Source organism: Podarcis raffonei, chromosome 2 (assembly GCF_027172205.1).
Source record: "Podarcis raffonei isolate rPodRaf1 chromosome 2, rPodRaf1.pri, whole genome shotgun sequence".
NCBI classification, from domain to species: Eukaryota; Metazoa; Chordata; class Lepidosauria; order Squamata; family Lacertidae; genus Podarcis; species Podarcis raffonei.
The window spans coordinates 14,618,384-14,639,023 of record NC_070603.1 but is presented as its reverse complement, the minus strand read 5'-3'; the positions used below and the strand labels follow the sequence as shown (position 1 = coordinate 14,639,023).

Genomic DNA, 20,640 nt, shown 5'->3' with positions numbered 1-20,640 from the left:
TGTCCCGGTTTCTGATATGATCCTGGAATGTCCTGCTTTTCCTTAGAACGTTCCTATTTTCATCAGAGAAATGTTGGAGGGTACGGACCTGTGCCTAAAAAGTGCAGGGCAAAAAGTGTGGAGAAGTTCAAACAGTAGAATATATTAAACAGCAATAAAATTAAAGCCCTGAAAAATACACTGCTCTCCTCTGAATGTATTCGAGAGTGGAAACTGGATGTTGCCAGATCTTATACCACACTATAATCTCTTCCTCTCACCACCAAAATCTGAAATACAGTGGTACCTCAGGTTAAGTACTTAATTTGTTCCAGAGGTCCGTAATTAACCTGAAACTGTTCTTAACCTGAAGCACCACTTTAGGTAATGGGGCCTCCCGCTGCTGCCGTGTCGCCAGAGCACGATTTCTGTTCTCATCCTGAAGCAAAGTTCTTAACCTGAAGCACTATTTCTGGGTTAGCGGAGTCTGTAACCTGAAGCGTATGTAACCTGAAGCATATGTAACCTGAAGCATATGTAACCACTGTAGTCCTCTTATCTATTCCCATTGAAAGCTTCTCTTCATAGACATCTGGAGGCAATTCTTAATCACCACTGGCACTAGGCTTTTGCAATGCTGCCATACAGGACTACTAACCCAGTTTGTAATCTTGGCACATGCACCCTTAACCCGATTTACTGGGAAAGTGGAGAATGTGGGCCTAAAGGCACTTATCAGGGAGCAGTTTGTAATTGCTCGTGCTGAAGTACATTCAGTACTTTTCTCCTCAGGTGAAGCAAGCCTCTTTTTTTGTCTGATCATCCACAAGGAATTTCAGGTCACGCCTACACTATGCGTCACATAGTTTTACTCCAAGCAGACCAACTGAAGTGAGCGCCGCAACCCCAGCCGTCTGCGACTGGACCTAACGGTCAGGGGTACCTTTACCTTAGGTCCATTAATTTCAATGGGGTGACTCTTGAGTAGAACACAACAGGCTACAACCCCATACATTTAAAGCATGCTGAATTTTGGCCTTGCACAGGGCGCCACTGAAATTTGAAAGACCAAAGCCCGCCTCTGCACTAGGTGCAATGTTTTTTCAAATTTGGGTCACCACCCATCATCCATAGCCAATGGTCAAGAATGATGGGAGTGGCAATGTTTTTGTTGGCATGTCTCGAGAGACAACGGAGTGCCCCTCTGGGGGTGAAGTCTAACTACTGCGTTAATAGCACCAAAGTGACTTCACCGGGGAGCAAGCCTGGGCAGTGGGTATTGTTGTAAACAAAAATTGCCCTTTTCCCTTATGGGGTATCCAAGAGCCCATATAGAGTCCTTACATAGGTTCCCTATTGGTAGGAGAGAATAACAGAGGCCAACCAGAGAATACTGAGAAGCAAAGCAGCTAGTAAGCTTGATCTTTCTTGAACTGTTGCAACAGGGTGCTCCCCTCACCCGAAAAATGGCGCGCAAGGCCTTATAAAGACTTTTGAAATTCCCACCCTGTAGATCAAGACCACCCCCAGAAACATCATACATACATCACAGAAGGGGTGTAACCTAAGACCACCCCTCAGATACATCATACCTACATCACAGAAAAGGCGGTCTTAAAACAGAAATTTGAATGTTGTTGTCTGGCAGGTTACTTGATTGGATTGCCTGGGTAGCCTGGCCAGTCTTTTGTAATGATAAATATTTAGTTCCTGGGCTCACACCCTATTCAAACACAGACATACCCTTAAGACAGGATTTGTGAAGGAAAAGACAATGGGGAGGCTTTTTCATTTTCCTTTGACCTTGCAGAGAAAACATTTGGTCAGTTTGGGACAGTTTGGGAATCAAAATGGTTCCAGGTCGGTCTTCCTGTGCTGATCTATGTATGTGCTTGGTTGGTACACTTGTGAACATTTAACATATATCTAAGACCTCATATATCCATGCCCCTTCATGGATCACTGCCTTGCCGTGGCGAAGGGGCTTGAAGAACTCAGAGAAGCTATGAACTACGCCAAGTAGGGCACACAAGATGAACAGGTCATAGTGGAGAGTTTTGACCAAACGTGATCCACCTGGAGGAGGAACCGGCAAGCCACTCCAGTATCCTTGCCAAGAAAACTCCATGGACAAAGACAACAGGCATATAAAAGTTATGACGCTGGAAGATGAGCCCCTCAGGTCGGAAGGCGTCCAACATGCTACTGGGGAAGAGCGGAGGGCAAGTACAAGTAGATCCAGAGCTGATGAAGCGGCTGGGCCAAAGCTGAAAGGACGCTCAGTTGCGGATATGCCTGGAAGCGAAAGGAAAGTCCAATGCTGTAAAGAAAAATATTGCATAGGAACCTGGAATGTAAGAACCATGAACCTGGGTAAGTTGGAGGTGGTCAAAAATGAGAAGGCAAGAATAAATATTGACATCCTGGGCACCAGTGAACTAAAATGGACGGGAATGGGTGAATTCAGCTCGGGTGACCATCACATCTACTACTGTGGGCAAGAAACCCGTAAAAGAAATGGAGTGGCCCCCCTAGTCAACAAAAGAGTGGCGAAAGCTGTACTGGGATGCAATCTCAAAAATGATAGAATGATCTCGATACGAATCCAAGGCAGACCTTTTAACATCACAGTAATCCAAGTTTATGCACCAACTACTGGTGCTGAAGAAACTGAAATTGACCAATTCTGTGAAGACTTACAACACCTTATAGAAGTGACACCAAAGAAGGATGTTCTTCTCATTATAGGGGATTGGAATGCTAAAGTAGGGAGGCAAGAGATAAAAGGAACAACTGGCAAGCCATGGAGATCAAAACGAAGCAGGGCAAAGGCTAATTGAGTTCTGTCAAGAGAACAAGTTGGTCATCACAAACACGCTTTTCCAACAACACAAGAGACGACTCTACACATGGACATCACCAGATGGGCAGCATCGAAATCAGATTGATTATATTCTCTGCAGCCAAAGATGGAGAAGCTCTATACAGTCAGCAAAAACAAGACCTGGAGCTGACTGTGGCTCAGATCATCAGCTTCTTATAGCAAAATTCAAGCTTAAACTGAAGAAAGTAGGAAAAACCACTGGGCCGGTAAGATACAATCTAAGTCAAATCCCTTATGAATACACAGTGGAAGTGAGGAACAGGTTTAAGGATTTAGATTTGGTGGACAGAGTGCCTGAAGAACTATGGATGGAGGCTCGTAACATTGTACAGGAGGCAGCAACGAAAACCATCCCAATGAAAAGGAAATGCAAGAAAGCAAAGTGGCTGTCCAACGAGGCCTTACAAATAGCGGAGGAGAGAAGGCAAGCAAAATGTGAGGGAGATAGTGAAAGATACAGGAAATTGAATGCAGATTTCCAAAGAATAGCAAGAGGAGACAAGAAGGCCTTCTTAAACGAGCAATGCAAACAAATAGAGGAAAACAACAGAATGGGAAGAACCAGAGATCTGTTCAAGAAAATTGGAGATATGAAAGGAACATTTCGTACCATAATAAAGGACAAAAGTGGTAAGTTCCTAACAGAAGCAGAAGACATCAAGAAGAGGTGGCAAGAATACACAGAGGAATTATACCAGAAAGATATGGATGTCTCGTACACCCCAGGTAGTGTGGCTGCTGACCTTGAGCCAGACATCCTGGAAAGTGAAGTCAAATGGGCCTTAGAAAGCACTGCAAATAACAAGGCCAGTGGAAGTGATGGTATTCCAGCTGAACTATTTAAAATTTTAAAAGATGATGCTGTTAAGGTGCTATACTCAATATGCCAGCAAATTTGGAAAACTCAGCAGTGGCCAGAAGATTGGAGAAGATCAGTCTACATCCCAATCCCAAAGAAGGGCAGTGCCAAAGAATGCTCCAACTACCGCACAATTGCACTCATTTCACACGCTAGCAAGGTTATGCTTAAAATTCTACAAGGAAGGCTCAAGCAGTATGTGGATCGAGAACTCCCAGAAGTGCAAGCTGGATTTCAAAGGGGCAGAGGAACCAGAGACCAAATTGCAAACATGCGCTGGATTATGGAGAAAGCTAGAGAGTTCCAGAAAAACATCTACTTCTGCTTCATTGACTATGCAAAAGCCTTTGACTGTGTCGACCACAGCAAACTATGGCAAGTTCTTAAAAAAATGGGAGTGCCTGATCACCTCATCTGTCTCCTGAGAAATCTCTATGTGGGACAAGAAGCTACAGTTAGAACTGGATATGGAACAACTGATTGGTTCAAAATTGGGAAAGGAGTACGACAAGGCTGTATTTTGTCTCCCTGCTTATTTAATTTATATGCAGAATACATCATGCGAAAGGCTGGGCTGGATGAATCCCAAGCTGGAATTAAGATTGCCGGAAGAAATATCAACAACCTCAGATATGCAGATGACACAGCCTTGATGGCAGAAAGTGAGGAGGAATTAAAGAACCTTTTAATGAGGGTGAAAGAGGAGAGCGCAAAATATGGTCTGAAGCTCAACATCAAAAAAACGAAGATCATGGCCACTGGTCCCATCACCTCCTGGCAAATAGAAGGGGAAGAAATGGAGGCAGTGAGAGATTTGACTTTCTTGGGCTCCATGATCACTGCAGATGGTGACAGCAGCCACGAAATTAAAAGACGCCTGCTTCTTGGGAGAAGGGCAATGACAGGCCTAGACAGCATCTTGAGAAGTAGAGACGTCACCTTGCCAACAAAGGTCCGTATAGTTAAAGCCATGGTTTTCCCAGTAGTGATGTATGGAAGTGAGAGCTGGACCATAAAGAAGGCTGATCGCCGAAGAATTGATGCTTTTGAATTATGGTGCTGGAGAAGACTCTTGAGAGTCCCATGGACTGCAAGAAGATCAAACCTATCCATTCTTAAGGAAATCAGCCCTGAGTGCTCACTGGAAGGACAGATCGTGAAGCTGAGGCTCCAGTACTTTGGCCACCTCATGAGAAGAGAAGACTCTCTGGAGAAGACACTGATGCTGGGAAAGATGGAGGGCACAAGGAGAAGGGGGCGACAGAGGACGAGATGGTTGGATAGTGTTTTCGAGGTTACCAGCATGAGTTTGTCCAAACTGCGGGAGGTAGTGGAGGACAGAGGTGCCTGGCGTGCTCTGGTCCATGGGGTCACGAAGAGTCGGACATGACTAAACGACTAAACAACAACAACAAAAGACCTCAAAATTCCTATCACAGTATGGAGGTCTGCGCCTCCCAGACAACAAGACCTCCCCCCACCCAGGCCTCGCTGATGCGTTCCAGAGGAAAGCAGACCAACACATTGGGCACCAGCTGGGCTGCAGGAGTTGCTGGAAGAAGGCATACGGGTCCAACAACAGCAGAGGGCCTTTTCCTGTCTCTGCTCTTCCCATAGGGATTGAGTTGGCCACTGTGAGGAGGAGGAGGAGGATGGTGGTGTTGGCGGCGATGAATAGATGAGCATTTGACCTGATGCCCCAGTGCTCTTCTCACGCTGCCAGTCTCCAGCCCCTCCTAATATGGGCAACTAGCCAAACTAACTGGATCATGGAAAGTTGCTGCTGTTTCTCGCAGCATTGCGCAAAAGGAAGCTGCATGGTTTGCACGCTGGGCAAGGCACTGATTCATTGTGACAGGAAAGTACAGCTGTTCGATTTATTTCTGAGATTAAATTCCTTTTTGAACTTTTTTTTTTTTAAAAAAGGGTGAAGTAGCATGGCTGCAGGGAAGCAAAATCCCAGTCAGGTGGAGTAACACGCTTCTCCTCCCCCTGACATTGCATGCCAGGGAAAATAAACTAGCCCGGCTTTTCCTTGTTGTTGTTGTTGTTTAGTCATTTAGTCGTGTCCGACTCTTTGTGACCCCATGGACCAGAGCACGCCAGGCACTCCTGTCTTCCACTGCCTCCCGCAGTTTGGCCAAACTCATGCTGGTAGCTTCGAGAACACTGTCCAACCATCTCGTCCTCTGTCGTCCCCCTCTCCTTGTGCCCTCCATCTTTCCCAACATCAGGGTCTTTTCCAGGGAGTCTTCTCTTCTCATGAGGTGGCCAAAGTATTGGAGCCTCAGCTTCAGGATCTGATCTGTCCTTCCAGTGAGTACTCAGGGCTGATTTCCTTAAGAATGGAGAGGTTTGATCTTCTTGCAGTCCGTGGGACTCTCAAGAGTCTCCTCCACACCATAATTCAAAAGCATCAATTCTTCAGCGATCAGCCTTCTTTATGGTCCAGCTTTCACTTCCATACATCACTATTGGGAAAACCATAGCTTTTACTATGCGACATTGCATGCCATGCTTATACTATATGACATTGCATGCCAGGCAAAATAAACTAGCCTGGCTTTTCCTTACTCATGACTAACAGGAGTAAACAAAAAGTACAACTCCCACCAAATGCACCCCACGCAAAAACTGAGGGGCACGGAGTTCACAGGTACAGCTAACCTTTTCCCTTTAATTCACTGACTCACACCCGTTAAAAAAGAAAAACCCCACTCTTTTTGTCCCTTCCGCTGCGCCATCCTTCCAGCGCGCGCGCGCCCGTAGCGTCATACATGTAAATGACGAGGGAGGCGCGGCCGCCGCCACTTCGCTCTGATTGGGTGCTCCCTCCCCAAGGCAGCCTCGCCATTGGTCGAGGGCACGCGGGCACACACCCCTCCCCTGCTTGAGGCGCCGCGGGTGAAGCCGAAGCGGGAGGGGGGGGAGAAATGAGAAGGGCTGGCGTTGCCATAGCGGCGGCGAAGAGGGCGGTGGGGAAAAGGCAGCGGCGGAGGGAAGGGGACCCGGAAGAGCAAAGGATTGTGGGTAACCCATAAAATAAGCTTGGGCTAATTTGCATGGGCTGGGGGGGGGGAAGAGTTGGGGTTATTCAGAAGCAGAGAAGTGTGACTAATTCGTCCCCCAACCGCCAAGTTATGGGTTAGGAGGGTCTGGGTAATTTACCATTGTCTCACTTCCCTTCCTCCCGCAGTGGATTCTGGGTGGTTGGCCCCTGTGACGTAAAGGGTTATGGGTACCCGCCTGGCCCTTGGGACTTGAACCCAGTCCAAATTTTTCAAGCGTCTCTCGGGGGTGCACTTTAAACTTTTGACCTCTGCTATGGTTCTCTGGCTGGAAGCGAGGATGTGGGCAGCTTCAGCTTTCGCCTTCCCTTGCACTGCAGGCTGCAAGCGCTGCTTCTGTGTAACCGCAGAGGAGTTGCAGCATTGCACTTCGCTGCCTTTCTGTTTCTTTCAGCAAAAACAACAGCGCTGCCCGAAACGAAACGTGGTAACGAGGCCACTGTCGCAACTCTTGCTAGATCTAGGTACAACCCATGTGTGTGGGCTGACCTTCCAGCTGAAGTTTTAGTGTACATCAAGGAGGAGGAGGAGGATTAATAATAATAATAATAATAATAATAATAATAATAATAATAATAAAATTATTTATTCCCCAGCCACTCTGAGTGGCTTCCAACACTAAAATACAATAACCTAAAGGTAAAGGTACCCCTGCCCGTACGGGCCAGTCTTGACAGACTCTGGGGTTGTGCGCCCATCTCACTCAAGAGGCCGGGGGCCAGCGCTGTCCGCAGACACTTCCGGGTCACGTGGCCAGCGTGACAAGCTGCATCTGGCGAGCCAGCGCAGCACACGGAACGCCGTTTACCTTCCCGCTGGTAAGCGGTCCCTATTTATCTACTTGCACCCGAAGGTGCTTTCGAACTGCTAGGTTGGCAGGCGCTGGGACCGAGCAGCGGGAGCGCACCCCGCCGCGGGGATTCGAACCGCCAACCTTTCGATCGGCAAGCCCTAGGCGCTGAGGCTTTTACCCACTATTAACCTATTAAACATTAAAAGCTTCCCTAAACAGGGCTGCCTTTAGATGTCTTCTAAAAGTTTGGTAGTTATTTATTTATACCCCGTCCATCTGGCTGGGTTTACCATGGGGTAACCTGTGGGTAGGGTTGCCAAGTTATTCACATGAACCTGCTGCCATGCCTTTTAACTTGCAGCCTGAAATCGTCATTTCCAGAACTATTTATCCATTCATTTCTCCCCAGGTTAGGAATTAGCACCCAGCCAGTTTAATTAGGGCAAGCTAAGCTTCTGCTTGAAGGTTCAGGAGCAAGGTTTATTAAAAAAGAAGTTGGCCACCAAACTGTGGGTGCCAGTAGTGCCAGTTGCACATTTCTTCCTATCTGACTGGAGTTTTTGTCGACAAAGAAACAGGTGCCACTGGTCCAATTTCGCTTTGCCTTGTGGCAGTTTAGAGAAAACAGCCTTTAGGGTAGATTTCTGATCGTTGAATCTTGCCTTCTCCCTGACCTAAAACTGGATACATGCTCCTGTGTTATACGTGCACAGTCTTATCTTTGTAGTATGAAAATGTAACCATTGTCAATCTTCAGAGTTCACCCAGTATGTTTGTGTGAGTTACTGTTCAGAACATGCTTTCTGAGGTAAATTCAGAGTGGTCACTCATGGAGAGATGCAGTGGGCAGCCTCTGAGGACTAGTAATTCTGCCACATTTCTGCACTGAGAGTGATTGAACAATTTAATTGCGCTCACTACAGACATACAGAAGATTACCCACCTCCTGCGAAGGCTGCTTGGAAGGAGGCAGGACTAGAATAGTGTCATGCAGAGGTGCAGCAGGCAGCCTCCTCTGGAGCCCTGTTTAGAAAAGTTTTTAATGACTGACGTTTTAATGTATTTTTAATCTTCTGTTGGAAGCCACCCAGAGTGGCTGGGGAAACCCAGCCAGATGGGTGGGGTAGAAATAATAAATAGTTATTCTTACAGTCATACCTTGGGTTGAAGTAGCTTCGGGATGAATATTTTCAGTTGCGCTCCACGGCGACCCGGAAGTAACGGAGCGCATTACTTCCGGGTTTCGCCGCATGCGCAGATGCTCAAAATGACGGCACGCGCATGCGCGGAAGCGGCAAAACGTGACCTGCGTACGCGCAGTCGCGTGTTACGTTTGCTTCAGGATGTGAACGGGGCTCCGGAACGGATCCCATTCGCATCCAGAGGTACCACTCTATTATTATTCTTATTTATTTTATATTTTGGTTCCCAGTTGATGCAATAAATTAATATATTTTTCACAGCACAGCACGTTTCGGGCAGCAGTTACAGCAACTAGTTTAGGAATTGCTGTCTTGGAGCAATTTTTATGGAGGAATATGTGGCGCTTGGTCTAAACCACTGAGCCTAGGGCTTGCCGATCGGAAGGTCAGTGGTTCGAATCCCTGCGATGGGGTGAGCTCCCGTTTTTTGGTCCCAGCTCCTGCCCACCTAGCAGTTCAAAAGCATGTCAAAGTGCAAGTAGATGAATAGGTGCCGCTCTGGCGGGAAGGTAAACGGCGTTTCCATGTGCTGCTCTGGTTTCACCAGAAGTGGCTTATTCATGGTGGCCACATGACCTGGAAAAACTGTCTGCGGACAAACGTCGGCTCCCTTGGCCAGTAAAGCAAAATGAGCGCCGCAACCCCAGAGTCGTTCACAACTGGACTTAACCATCAGGGGTCCTTTTACCTTTTATGTTTATCTTGAAAGCTGCAATCTGTCAGTTACTGTCCTATGCTTTGGTCCGTATTAGAGATTGTGTTTATAGCAGGCATTATGTTAACTTCTCTAGCATGCTTGCGCTGCACAGGTAGCGAAAGATTCTGCCTTCTTGAATTCCTTTCTCTGCCTTACAGGTAAACCTCCGCCATGAATTTTGAAGGTCTTGACCCAGCCCTCGCAGAGTATGTACCTGCCCTGCATCCTGCTCTGGATCCGCACCTCAATGCTAGCCTACTACAGAATGTGGAGCTGGATCCAGAGGGGGTGCCGTTGGAGGGCATCCCTGTGCCTGACTCAGTGCATATCATGGAGGGCATGTACTCGGAGCTCCACACCGTTGTCTCTGAAGTGGGCGTTCCTGTCTCCTTCTCACACTTTGACCTACATGAAGAAATGCTCTGGGTTGGGAACCATGGGGTAAGGGATTCTCATTACATGTCAATGATGATCAGAAGAGTTATGCAGTATACTGGATCATACATCGAGGACGGTTGGGATTAATGATACGATTGTCTAGAAACTCCTGTAAGCTGATTTCAGCTCCTTTGCGGAAGGCTACACACCCCTATAAGATTCTTGTTTTCTTGTAGGTTCCTACTTAGAATGCCAAGGATTCTAGCTTTCTTTTTAAAATTAAGTGTATATCCTGTTGTCAGTGCCGTCCGAGGTCCCAGCTCACCAAGGACCAACGCTGCTTCGTTGTTTAGTATAAAAGTCTTTATTGAAGTTCAGTTTGACTTCCACAGCCGCAGCGTGCAGCACTACGTCTCAAACTCTAGACCGCCGAAGCTCCATCTGAATCTCCTCCCCGCTGACACCAGTTTAAGATTCTAGCCTTGCTCCACCTCCTCCTTTGTTCTTTCCTCCTCTGGGTCCGCCTGCCCGTCGGGGTCTCTCCCTTCCTAGACTCCTCTGACGCTGAGTCCCCTGACTCTTCCCCCTCCCTCCGTCGGGTTTTAGGACCTGGCTCCCAATCCGGGTTTCCTGCTGTCCCGCGCACCTGTACATTTGAACTTGGCGCGCGCGCCCAGCCTCCCACTTTCCTTCTGACCGTTACACTGCTGTCACTACTCCCTCCTTCGGGGAGGCTAGCTGGAACTGACCTCCCCTCCGTTTCCCCACTTTCCGATGGGGGCGTGGTCAGCCCTGACTCATCTTCTCTCCCTGCTGGAGGAGAGGCTGGCCCTGACACATGTGACTCTTCCCCCCCACTGCGCTCTGGTGGGGGAGCTGGTCCTGATCCCCCGCTGCTGCCTTGGGAGTCCCCGCTGGCCCCCTGCTTCTGGTGCGTCCCCCCTGGGACCCCCCTTGCCCTCACCATCGGCGTCCCCTTCTGGGAATCTTCTGATTCGCTGGAGAAGCTCATGGAATCTCTCGGGTCACTGTCATACTCTCCTACGCTCCCCTCGGATTCCTCCCCTTCGCTCTCCATTTCCTCTCTCCCCTGTGCTTCTGCTCCTGAGCCCCTGACACCTGTCCTCAAGGAGATCAGCACTATCAGGAAAGACACAAGTTGTCCACCTATGTCTTTAAAACCGTGGTAACTCTTAGTGTTATATTCAACAGAAATATCGCTTGTTCAGCGGAGAAGGTAAACTGTGGTTGGGGGGGGAAAGTAGATGAAGGAGCCAGAAGGTCTCATAAATATTAAAATGAGCTGGCTACATGCAGGATATGTTACAGGTCAAATCTGATGTGAGGGTGACTTGAGTTGCCTCCCTCTTTTTCAGGGTCATGCCACTTCTTTCTTCGGCCCAGCCCTGGAGCGTTACTCTTCCTTCCAGGTGCATAGTAATGATGACATTCGACAGATCCAGAGCCTAGAGAATGGGGTACTCTTCCTGACCAAAAACAACCTCAAATATATGTCCAGAGGGGGACTTATAATCTTCGATTACCTGTAAGTGCCTTCTGCTGGGGGTGTGGTGGTTTGAGCGTTTTTGGAAAGCTGTGAGATAGTCATTCCGGGCCCTGCCCAGTCTTTGGTCTCTGTGTAGAGTTTACTTGGAAGAATGCCAGTTATAGCCTTAGGAATATTATGAAAACTATCTACCTACAGTCACACATCTGGTGTGTGAGATGTGCACAATTTGCAGGTTTTAATTATTTGGTATATTCCAGGGCAAACTTGAGAAGAGGGCTTTGATGTCATATCCTGTTGTTCCTCATGAAGCATGTGGACGTGCTTCAGTGTAGCATTTCCTGCTTCCTTTATAAAATTTATTGCTTGAGGACTTCTAGGTGGGAAATTTGCATCAATATAGTTTAGCCACCTCCTTTTTCCTGGAATGGTCCCCAAAGTTTTCATGATGCAAGATTCTGATGTCACTTTGATTTACTTGGTGAGCTCACATGTAGCAATGACTGAATGGAAAATACTAGGTCAGCATTGGTTCTCACAGTTCCTCTTTCTCCTCCTCTAGCATGGATGAGAGTGAGGACATGCACAGTCTACTACTGACTGATCCCAGCACCCTGCTTGTTGGGGGGCTCACAAGCCATGTGATAGAGATAGACCTCAATACAGTCCAAGAAACTCAAAAGGTAACACACACTTCTTGCATATCTGACCCTAATGCGTTGCATTGATTCTGATTACCCAGAACCAAAGATGTTGAGGTTTTGTCATGTTAAGCTTACACAAAGATGAACAGGAATCTCCACTGGATAACAAAATGACTGGTTTAATCTTAAACAAATTGTAACTCTGGAGCAGAACAGCAGGAGGAGATCTTGTTCCTTGTTGTGATGATGTATCAAAGTAGGCTTGGCTCCTGTTATCGCCAGTCCAAAATATTTTTGTCTCCCAACCTAAAGAGATGCTTTGGAGATATAATAATAATGTTTTTGTCACCAGAATTTTGATTTAACATAAAAGTAACAGGTTGAAGCCAAAAGTTTGAAAGTTCAAACAGAAAGTGAAATGTCAACATTCCTGTTTCTGACCTCATGAAAAGATATTAACTTTCCCTTTTTTTTAATTCTTCAGGAAAAAAATGTTGCAACACATCTATAGGTTTCCCTAATAATATCATTTTTTAAAAGTGGTGCTTCTCAGCATAATAGTGTGTATGAAAGTAATGTAAGTTTTTTTCTGTAACAAAAATTGTAGAACCTTTCCATAGTATTATCTGGATATACTGGATCAATGGATGGATAGAAAGATATGGACACATTTCTTGATCTTGTTTACATGTAGTGCTATAATAATAACAACATTTTGTTACTTATTCCTCACCCATCTGATTGGGTTGCCCCAGCAATTCTGGGCAACTTCCAGCGTGATATAAAAACACAGTTGGACATCAAACATTAAAAACTTCCCGATACAGGGCTGTCTTCAGATGCCTTCGGAAAGTCGTGTAATTGTTTATTTCTTTGGCATCTGATGAGAGAGCATTCCACAGGCCGGGCGCCACTACCAAGAAGGCCCTCTGCCTGGTTCCCTGAAGCTTCACTGCTCACTGTGAGGGAACTGCTAGAAGGCCCTTAGAGCTGGACCTCATTTTTTTTATTGTATCCTTAATCTTATGATAGAAGAAGGCTGCATGCCATGTTTTATTTTTGCAAACAGGTGTCCATTCAAAGGCATTGCCACTGAATTATTTTTATTTTTCCTTATATTGTCATTCAGGTTGTTTTGTTTTTTAAGCAAACTTAAACTCATTTCTTCCTTTGGTGCTGCGTGGGAAATAATAGCGATTCACCACTTGGCAGTTCTACCCTTTCCCCCTGAATCATGTAGCATCTGTATATCTGTATATTCATAGTATATCTGTATATCTGTATATTCATAGTAATCTGCTTTGCCTCTGTTCAGATCTTAATCCCACTTTTATATCTCTATTTTAGTACACAGTGGAAGTGCCTGGGGTCACTATCATGAGACAGTCAAACCGTTTTTTCTTCTGTGGCCACACATCAGGAAAGGTAACACTGAGCATCTTATCATCACTGCCCCCCCACAAATGTTTGAGAGCTACAGACACTCCAGTAACACAGTGAGAGCTTGTGCCTTATGAAAATCAGTTCTTTTCCCCTTTAAAATTGAAGCAAGACATTCCAGTGCCAAACTTTCCACATATGTTGGTTTGACGGGGTGAATTTGGGCTTGGAGTATTTTTTAACATTTTTTTTAATGAGTAGGAATCTGTATGGGTTGCACTTCACACAGAGTCTGATTGTTATATTTGAACTTGGGGAGCAGCTTTTATACCCCAAGTAGGACTGACTGATTTTTGCAGTTGACAAACCACATTCTGGCTTCAAACAACATGACAAGTCATACTATGGCTTACAGTGGTACCTCTGGATGCGAACGGGATCCGTTCCAGAGCCCCATTCGCATCCTGAAGGGAACACAACCCGCATGTGTGGGTTGTGATTCGCCTCTTCCGCGCATGCGCGTGATGTCATTTCAACCGTCTGCGCATGCGCGAGCGGCAAAACCCGGAAGTAATGCGCTCCATTACTTCAGCCCGAGGTATGACTGTACAGTGGTACCTCGGGTTAAGTACTTAATTCGTTCCGGAGGTCCGTTCTTAACCTGAAACTGTTCTTAACCTGAAGCACCACTTTAGCTAATGGGGCCTCCTGCTGCCGCCGCACCGCTGGAGCCCGATTTCTGTTCTTATCCTGAAGCAAAGTTCTTAACCTGAAGCACTATTTCTGGGTTAGCGGAGTGTGTAACCTGAAGCGTATGTAACCTGAAGCGTATGTAACCCGAGGTACCACTGTATTTGTGCCATGTGCAACACCTGAGTGATGTACAAAGGAGGTCTCTGACTTTACAGGAGGAACACAGAGAGAAAAATGCCCAGTTAATTCACTCGACGGCATTCTATTCCATTGTTCTCTCGTGGTGCTTCTTTTAAATCAGATATATGAGGGTGTCTTCTGTTCCTTCCTTAGGTTTCCTTGCGTGATCTCCGCACTTTTGCTGTGGAGCATGAGTTTGATGCTTACTCCGGTAGTCTGTCAGATTTTGATGTCCACGGCAACCTGCTGGTGACCTGTGGCTTCTCCAGCCGAATGAATGGCCTAGCCTGCGATCGCTTCCTCAAGGTGTATGACCTGCGCATGCTGAGAGCCATCACACCTCTGCAGGTCCACATTGACCCTCTGTTTCTGAAGTTCATTCCTACGTACACATCTCGCCTTGCCATCATCTCCCAGACAGGTAGGTAGCTAGACCACAGAGGCCACGTTGCCTCACCCTCTGCTTTGGATGTGCTGGGACTTCAGAGTCCTGTCCTGTTTGAATCTAGCCACCTTCAAGAGATGCCCACAGTGTGACGAATCGAGTCAAGCTTGGGACAGTTTGCATTAAGAGACCTGCAGAGAAACCACACATCTAATTTGCTCTTCCTTTCTTTTTTTTCTTTTCCCCCAATAATTTTTATTAAGTTTCATACAAATATAGCACATACTGTAAAACAAGTACAAAAATAAAAAACAAATAAAACTAGTAAAATGAATAAAAACGGAAAATATAACAGCAAACACATAAACAACACAGATTAGTTAATTAATTAAACTTCCAATCTCATTTGACTTCCTCTAGTCCCTCCCATCTGAATTTCCTTGTATCTGAATGTAACAGTTTTCCAATATCATTATTCAAAAACAATATTCCAAATATAATCAGATTTCATAACTTTTCTTAACATTCTAAATCTCATTCATTTAACTCCTAATTTAATCCTAAGCCTGTTTGGTACTTTCAAGTGACTTCTAATTTTTAATATTACAATATTTATTCAAATAGTCTTTAAATTTCTTCCAGTCTTCTTGATATTCCTCTTCTTTCTGGTCGCGGATCCTTCCGGTAAGGTCAGCTAGCTCCATAAAGTCCATCACCTTCATCTGCCAATCTTCCACAGTTGGTAATTCTTGCGCTTTCCACTTTTTGGCTATTAAAATTCGTGATTTGCTCTTCCTTTCTAGGTCAGTGTCAGTTCTGCGAACCCACCGGATTGGCCAATCCGGCCGACATCTTCCACGTCAATACCGTGGGCCAGTTGATCATGAGCTTTGATGTGTCTGCCAGCAAACAAGCCATGGTTTTTGGAGACTCCGAGGGCTGTGTCCACCTGTGGACTGACTCGCCCGAGATCACCTTCAATGCCTACTCCCGGGAGACTGACTTCGCTTTGCCTTGCATTGTGGACACCTTGCCCCACCTTGACTGGAACCAGGATCTCATGCCTCTGTCGCTTATACCTGTGCCGCTGACCACCGAGTCCCTGTTGTCAGATTGGCCGGTTTCTAACTCTGCCCCTGCTCCCAGGTAGTTCTTTAGAATAGGAAATCTAGAGAGAAGTACAGACCTTTAGGGTCTAGGGGTGGGGAACCTCAGAACTGGGGGTCAAATGAGGGCCTCTGTCTGGCCCTCAGTACTCTTTTTGTCTGGCTGTAATGTGTCCTTGGGACGTGGGTGGCGCTGTGGGTAAAAGCCTCAGCGCCTAGGGCTTGCCGATCGAAAGGTCGGCGGTTCGAATCCCCGCGGCGGGGTGCGCTCCCGTTGTTCGGTCCCAGCGCCTGCCAACCTAGCAGTTTGAAAGCACGTCAAAGTGCAAGTAGATAAATAGGGACCGCTTACTAGCGGGAAGGTAAACGGCGTTTCCGTGTGCGGCTCTGGCTCGCCAGAGCAGCGATGTCACGCTGGCCACGTGACCCGGAAGTGTCTCCGGACAGCGCTGGCCCCCGGCCTCTTGAGTGAGATGGGCGCACAACCCTAGAGTCTGTCAAGACTGGCCCGTACGGGCAGGGGTACCTTTACCTTACTAATGTGTCCTTGAGCTCTAATAATGCCTCTTGCTTAGATGGGCAATAGAGAGGTGTGTGTGCAGAAACTAGCCTTCTGTACAAAGGTAAAATTCACATTTGTTTCTCCGCCCACTTTTACCGCTTGCCCCTCCCACCACCATCATGTGGACCCTGGAAGTTCTCAGGCTGCAAAAGGTTCCCCACCCCCACTTTCTTGGGTGGTGGTTTGAGAGTTCTTGGCGGTTTCCTTTCTTCTATTCTGCTCCTTGTTGGTATCGGGCTGTAATTTAATTACCGTATTTTTCTCTCCATAAGACACACTTTTTACATCCTAAAAAGTAAGGGGAAATGTGTGTGCATCTTATGAAGCGAATGCAGGGGGGAGGCAGGCAGGAAAAGCCCCCAAGAGCCGCACACAAGCTCTGCGCGGCTCTTGTGGGCTTTTCCCCAGGAGGGAGAAGGGACTGACGCGGCCAGTCAGTCTCTTCTCCCTCCTCATAGAAAAGCCCGCAGGAGCCGCATGCTCCTTAAAGGGTGCAAGGCTCCTGTGCGCTTTTGCGGGAGGTGGGGGAATTGCCATAGCTGCGTGCAGCCTCTCCTGGCCGGAGAGGTTGTGCACAGCTAAAGAGGAAGCCAAGACAGCCAGCAGGATGGATCCCGCTCGCTGTCTTGGCTTCTTTAGCCGCGTGCAGCCTCTCCTGGTTGGAGAGGTTTCGCGCAGCTAAAGAGGAAGCCAAGACAGCCAGCGGGATGGATCCCGCTCGCTGTCTTGCCTTCTTTGCTCTTTGGGGCTTTGGGAATGTTAGCCCCAAGAAGCTGCTCATTGAGGCTGAGGGGGGAAATAATATTTTTTCCCTTGATTTCCCCCTCTAAAAACTAGGTGCGCCTTATGGTCTGGTGCGCCTTATGGAGCGAAAAATACGGTACTTTGTTCTTTTACATTACAGTGGTACCTTGGTTCTCAAACATAATCTGTTCCGGGAGTCCGTTCAACTCCCGAAACTGTTCGAAAACCAAGGCACAGCTTCCGATTGGCTGCAGGAGCTTCCTGCACTCAAGCAGAAGCCACGTCGGATGTTTGGCTTCCAAAAAACGTTCTCAAACCGGAACACTTGCTTCCTGGTTTGCAGCATTCGGGAGCTGATTTGTTCGGCAACTAAGATGTTCGGGAACCAAGGTCCCACTGTATAGATGTTGCATGTTATTCTGTATTTAAAAAGATAAAGGGACCCCTGACCATTAGGTCCAGTCACGGACGACTCTGGGGTTGCGGCACTCATGGCTCTGTGGTTTAGACCACAGTGCCACCCGCGTCCCACTTATTCTGTATTTACCCCTCTTTAAATATTATTTTAATTCACTCTGGGTATCCTGGGAGGGACATAAGATTCCTTTCAGAGTCTGGTAACATTAGCATCCAGTAGCAGAGGTAGGGAATTTTTAATTCTTACAATAACTGGGCATGGTCCCTGGGATCCCACAGCTCCCCAAATAAATGGCTGCATCTCTTTGGGAAGCTTGCCTCGCTGCTTTGGGGAGTTCACTGTCAAATGGGGTTGGAAGGCATTGTCTGAGCCACAGTTTGTTTTGTAGACGAGCCCCAGCGGTTGACCCAGAGATCCTTCGTGCTATGAAGAAAGTTGGCTTCATTGGATATGCGCCAAACCCCAGGAACAAACTCCGAAACCAGGTAGCTAGTTGGCTGTCTGGCACTTTCATGCCTGTTGAACACCTTGAGAGTTGTACTTCTTGGGTGATGGTTATTTGTTGTTTAGTCATTTAGTCGTGTCCGACTCTTCGTGACCCCATGGACCAGAGCACGCCAGGCACTCCTGTCTTCCACTGCCTCCCACAGTTTGGTCAGACTCATGTTTGTAGCTTCGAGAACACTGTCCAACCATCTCGTCCTCTGCCCTCCCCCTCTCCTTGTGCCCTCCATCTTTCCCAACATCAGGGTCTTTTCCAGGGAGTCTTCTCTTCTCATGAGGTGGCCAAAGTATTGGAGCCTCAGCTTCAGGATCTGTCCTTCCAGTGAGCACTCAGGGCTGATTTCCTTCAGAATGGAGAGGTTTGATCTTCTTGCAGTCCGTGGGACTCTCAAGAGTCTCCTCCAGCACCATAATTTAAAAGCATCAATTTTTCGGCGATCAGCCTTCTTTCTGGTCCAGCTCTCACTTCCATACATCACTACTGGGGAAACCAGAGCTTTAACTATGTATTGTTAAATATCTTGTTTACTCCAGAACGGCTTGTGGTTTAGGGTGTGGCTGGGGAACTGATTTCTTCATCTGAATTCTGAATATGTTTCCTTTAGATTTGTAATGCCACAGAATATGCTGATTTTTTGTGTTTTTTTAAGGAAGGTAGATCCTGCTGGGTATAGCTTAGCTTAAGAACCAGCACGTCCTGTAACCTCACATAACCTGAAATTTAAAATGCTGCTTTAGAAGTGTGCTACTTTAGAAGTGGATGCCAGCTAACACTTTGTTTGCCTATCTGCTTCTGCCTAATAGGGTGAGAGGCAGCTCCATGTGTTGTGTTGTGTTGTGTTGTGTTGTATTGTGTTGTGTTGTGTGTCACTTACATGGATGTGCATTTTGGAGCCAACATGGTGAGGAAAAAGCCAGGTAGCAGCCTTAGGATCATAGAATTGTAGAGTTGGAAGCGATCCCGAGGATCATCTATTCCAGGCATGCCCAACCTTCAGCCCTCCAGATGTTTTGGACTACAATCCCCATAATCCCTGGCCACTGGTCCTGTTAGCTAGGGATCATGGGAGTTGTAAGCCAAAACATCTGGAGGGCCGCAAGTTGGGGGTGCCTGATCTAGTCCATGGGTAGGCAAACTAAGGCCCGGGGACCGGATCCGGGCCTAATTGCCTTCTAAATCCGGACGGTCCGGGAATCGGCGTGTTTTTACATGAGTAGAATGTGTCCTTTTATTTAAAATGCATCTCTGGGTTATTTGTAGGGCCTGCCTGGTGTTTTTACATGAGCAGAATGTGTGCTTTTATTTAAAATACAATTCTGGGTTAATTGTGGGGCATAGGAATTTGTTCATTTCTTTTTTCCAAAATATAGTCTGCCCCCCCTTGCAAGGTCTGAGGGACAGTGGACCTCTGCTGGAAAAGTTTGCTGACCCCTGATCAGTTGAACCCCCTGCAATGCAGGATTATGCAGCTGCCCCATACAGGGATCGAACCTGCAACCTTGACATTATCGGTACCACGCTCTAAGCAACTGAGCTATCCAGGCTCCTTTGTGTGTTAGGTTCAAACAGGGTACATGCGGTATTTTTTACATGCTCCTACTTCTCTTCTGATATCTGAGGGTAGCTCATTCTGATATTAGAAAGTCCAAAATTGGAAAGGTTACAGTGCAGAAGCTCTGTGGATTGGCATCCCACTGTCTTTTTCAGATTCCCTATCGACTGAAAGAGCTGGACAACGAGTTTGATAATTTCAGCCAGGTCCCTGAATCCCCCATTGGACGGGAAGAGGAGCCGCATATCTACATGGTGGCAAAGAAATACAGGAAGGTCTGTGTTTAAACACTTGCCAGGGTATTGGATATTTTGCAGAGGAAGGTATGAACGAATGTATATTTGATATATAATGGAAGGAATTCAGCATTGTACTGCGTCGATCTTTCCACCAGGGCAAGCATTTCGGCTTACAGACAGAACAATTCCCCCTCTTCTTCCCCTGCATTCTGTTCCAGGGGTTCTCACAACCCCATTGAGCCAGTTTTGTGGGGCACATGAGGTGAGTGGGGGGAAAACCCTGTTGTACAAGTAGAAGTCTTTCTACAGTCTCCCTCTACAGAGGGAGATGCAAAGCGTTTTCTGTATACCTGAAACTGTCCTGTATACCTGAAAGAGCGTCTCCACCCCCATCGTTCAGCCCGGAAACTGAGATCCAGCGCCGAGGGCCTTCTGGCAGTTCCTTCATTGCGAGAAGTGAGGTTAAAGGGAACCAGACAGAGGGCCTTCTCGGTAGTGGCGCCCACCCTGTGGAACACCCTCCCTTCAGATGTGAAGGAAATAAGCAGCTATCCTATCTTTAAAAGACATCTGAAGGCAGCCCTGTTTGGGGAAGTTTTTAATATTTAACGCTGTACTGTTTTTAACACTTGATTGGGAGCCACCCAGAGTGGCTGGGGAAACTCAGCCAGATGGGTGGGGTATAAATAATAAATTATTATTATAATATTATTATTATTTTCAGGAGGAAAAGTGACTAGGGGCACCAGAAGGCAGCACGAAGGGCCATGCACTTTGAAGCCAGCCTTATAAATTCCCATTCTGTTCCAGCATAAATTAGACTATGGTAGAACAGTCCTCTCTCTTGCATAATGAAAGCTTGCCA

The 20,640-nt window shown here is 46.9% G+C and overlaps 1 protein-coding gene and 1 long non-coding RNA gene across 3 annotated transcripts in view; one reads left to right on the top strand and one right to left on the bottom strand.

Moving 5' to 3' along the window:
• Positions 1-1,370: 1,370 nt before the first annotated feature.
• On the bottom strand, positions 1,371-6,018 carry LOC128407011 (uncharacterized). Its single transcript, XR_008328678.1, has 2 exons — positions 5,143-6,018; positions 1,371-1,912 (listed from the first exon to the last, which is right to left on the bottom strand). It is a non-coding gene; the product is annotated as an uncharacterized LOC128407011 (long non-coding RNA).
• A 605-nt stretch (positions 6,019-6,623) lies between these two features.
• The window catches only part of PAN2 (poly(A) specific ribonuclease subunit PAN2), a 38,802-nt gene continuing 24,785 nt past the window's right edge, over positions 6,624-20,640 (top strand). Inside the window, exons 1-9 of one of the 2 annotated variants that reach the window (XM_053374713.1) lie at positions 6,624-6,748; positions 9,641-9,923; positions 11,237-11,406; positions 11,930-12,050; positions 13,359-13,436; positions 14,418-14,685; positions 15,453-15,795; positions 17,868-17,964; positions 19,692-19,811. In XM_053374713.1, the coding sequence (XP_053230688.1) occupies positions 9,654-9,923; positions 11,237-11,406; positions 11,930-12,050; positions 13,359-13,436; positions 14,418-14,685; positions 15,453-15,795; positions 17,868-17,964; positions 19,692-19,811 (1,467 nt within the window). In that variant the 5' untranslated portion in view covers positions 6,624-6,748; positions 9,641-9,653. Of the gene's footprint in view, positions 6,753-9,640; positions 9,924-11,236; positions 11,407-11,929; positions 12,051-13,358; positions 13,437-14,417; positions 14,686-15,452; positions 15,796-17,867; positions 17,965-19,691; positions 19,812-20,640 lie in introns of both variants that reach the window. The other variant, XM_053374723.1, reaches the window with a different exon arrangement.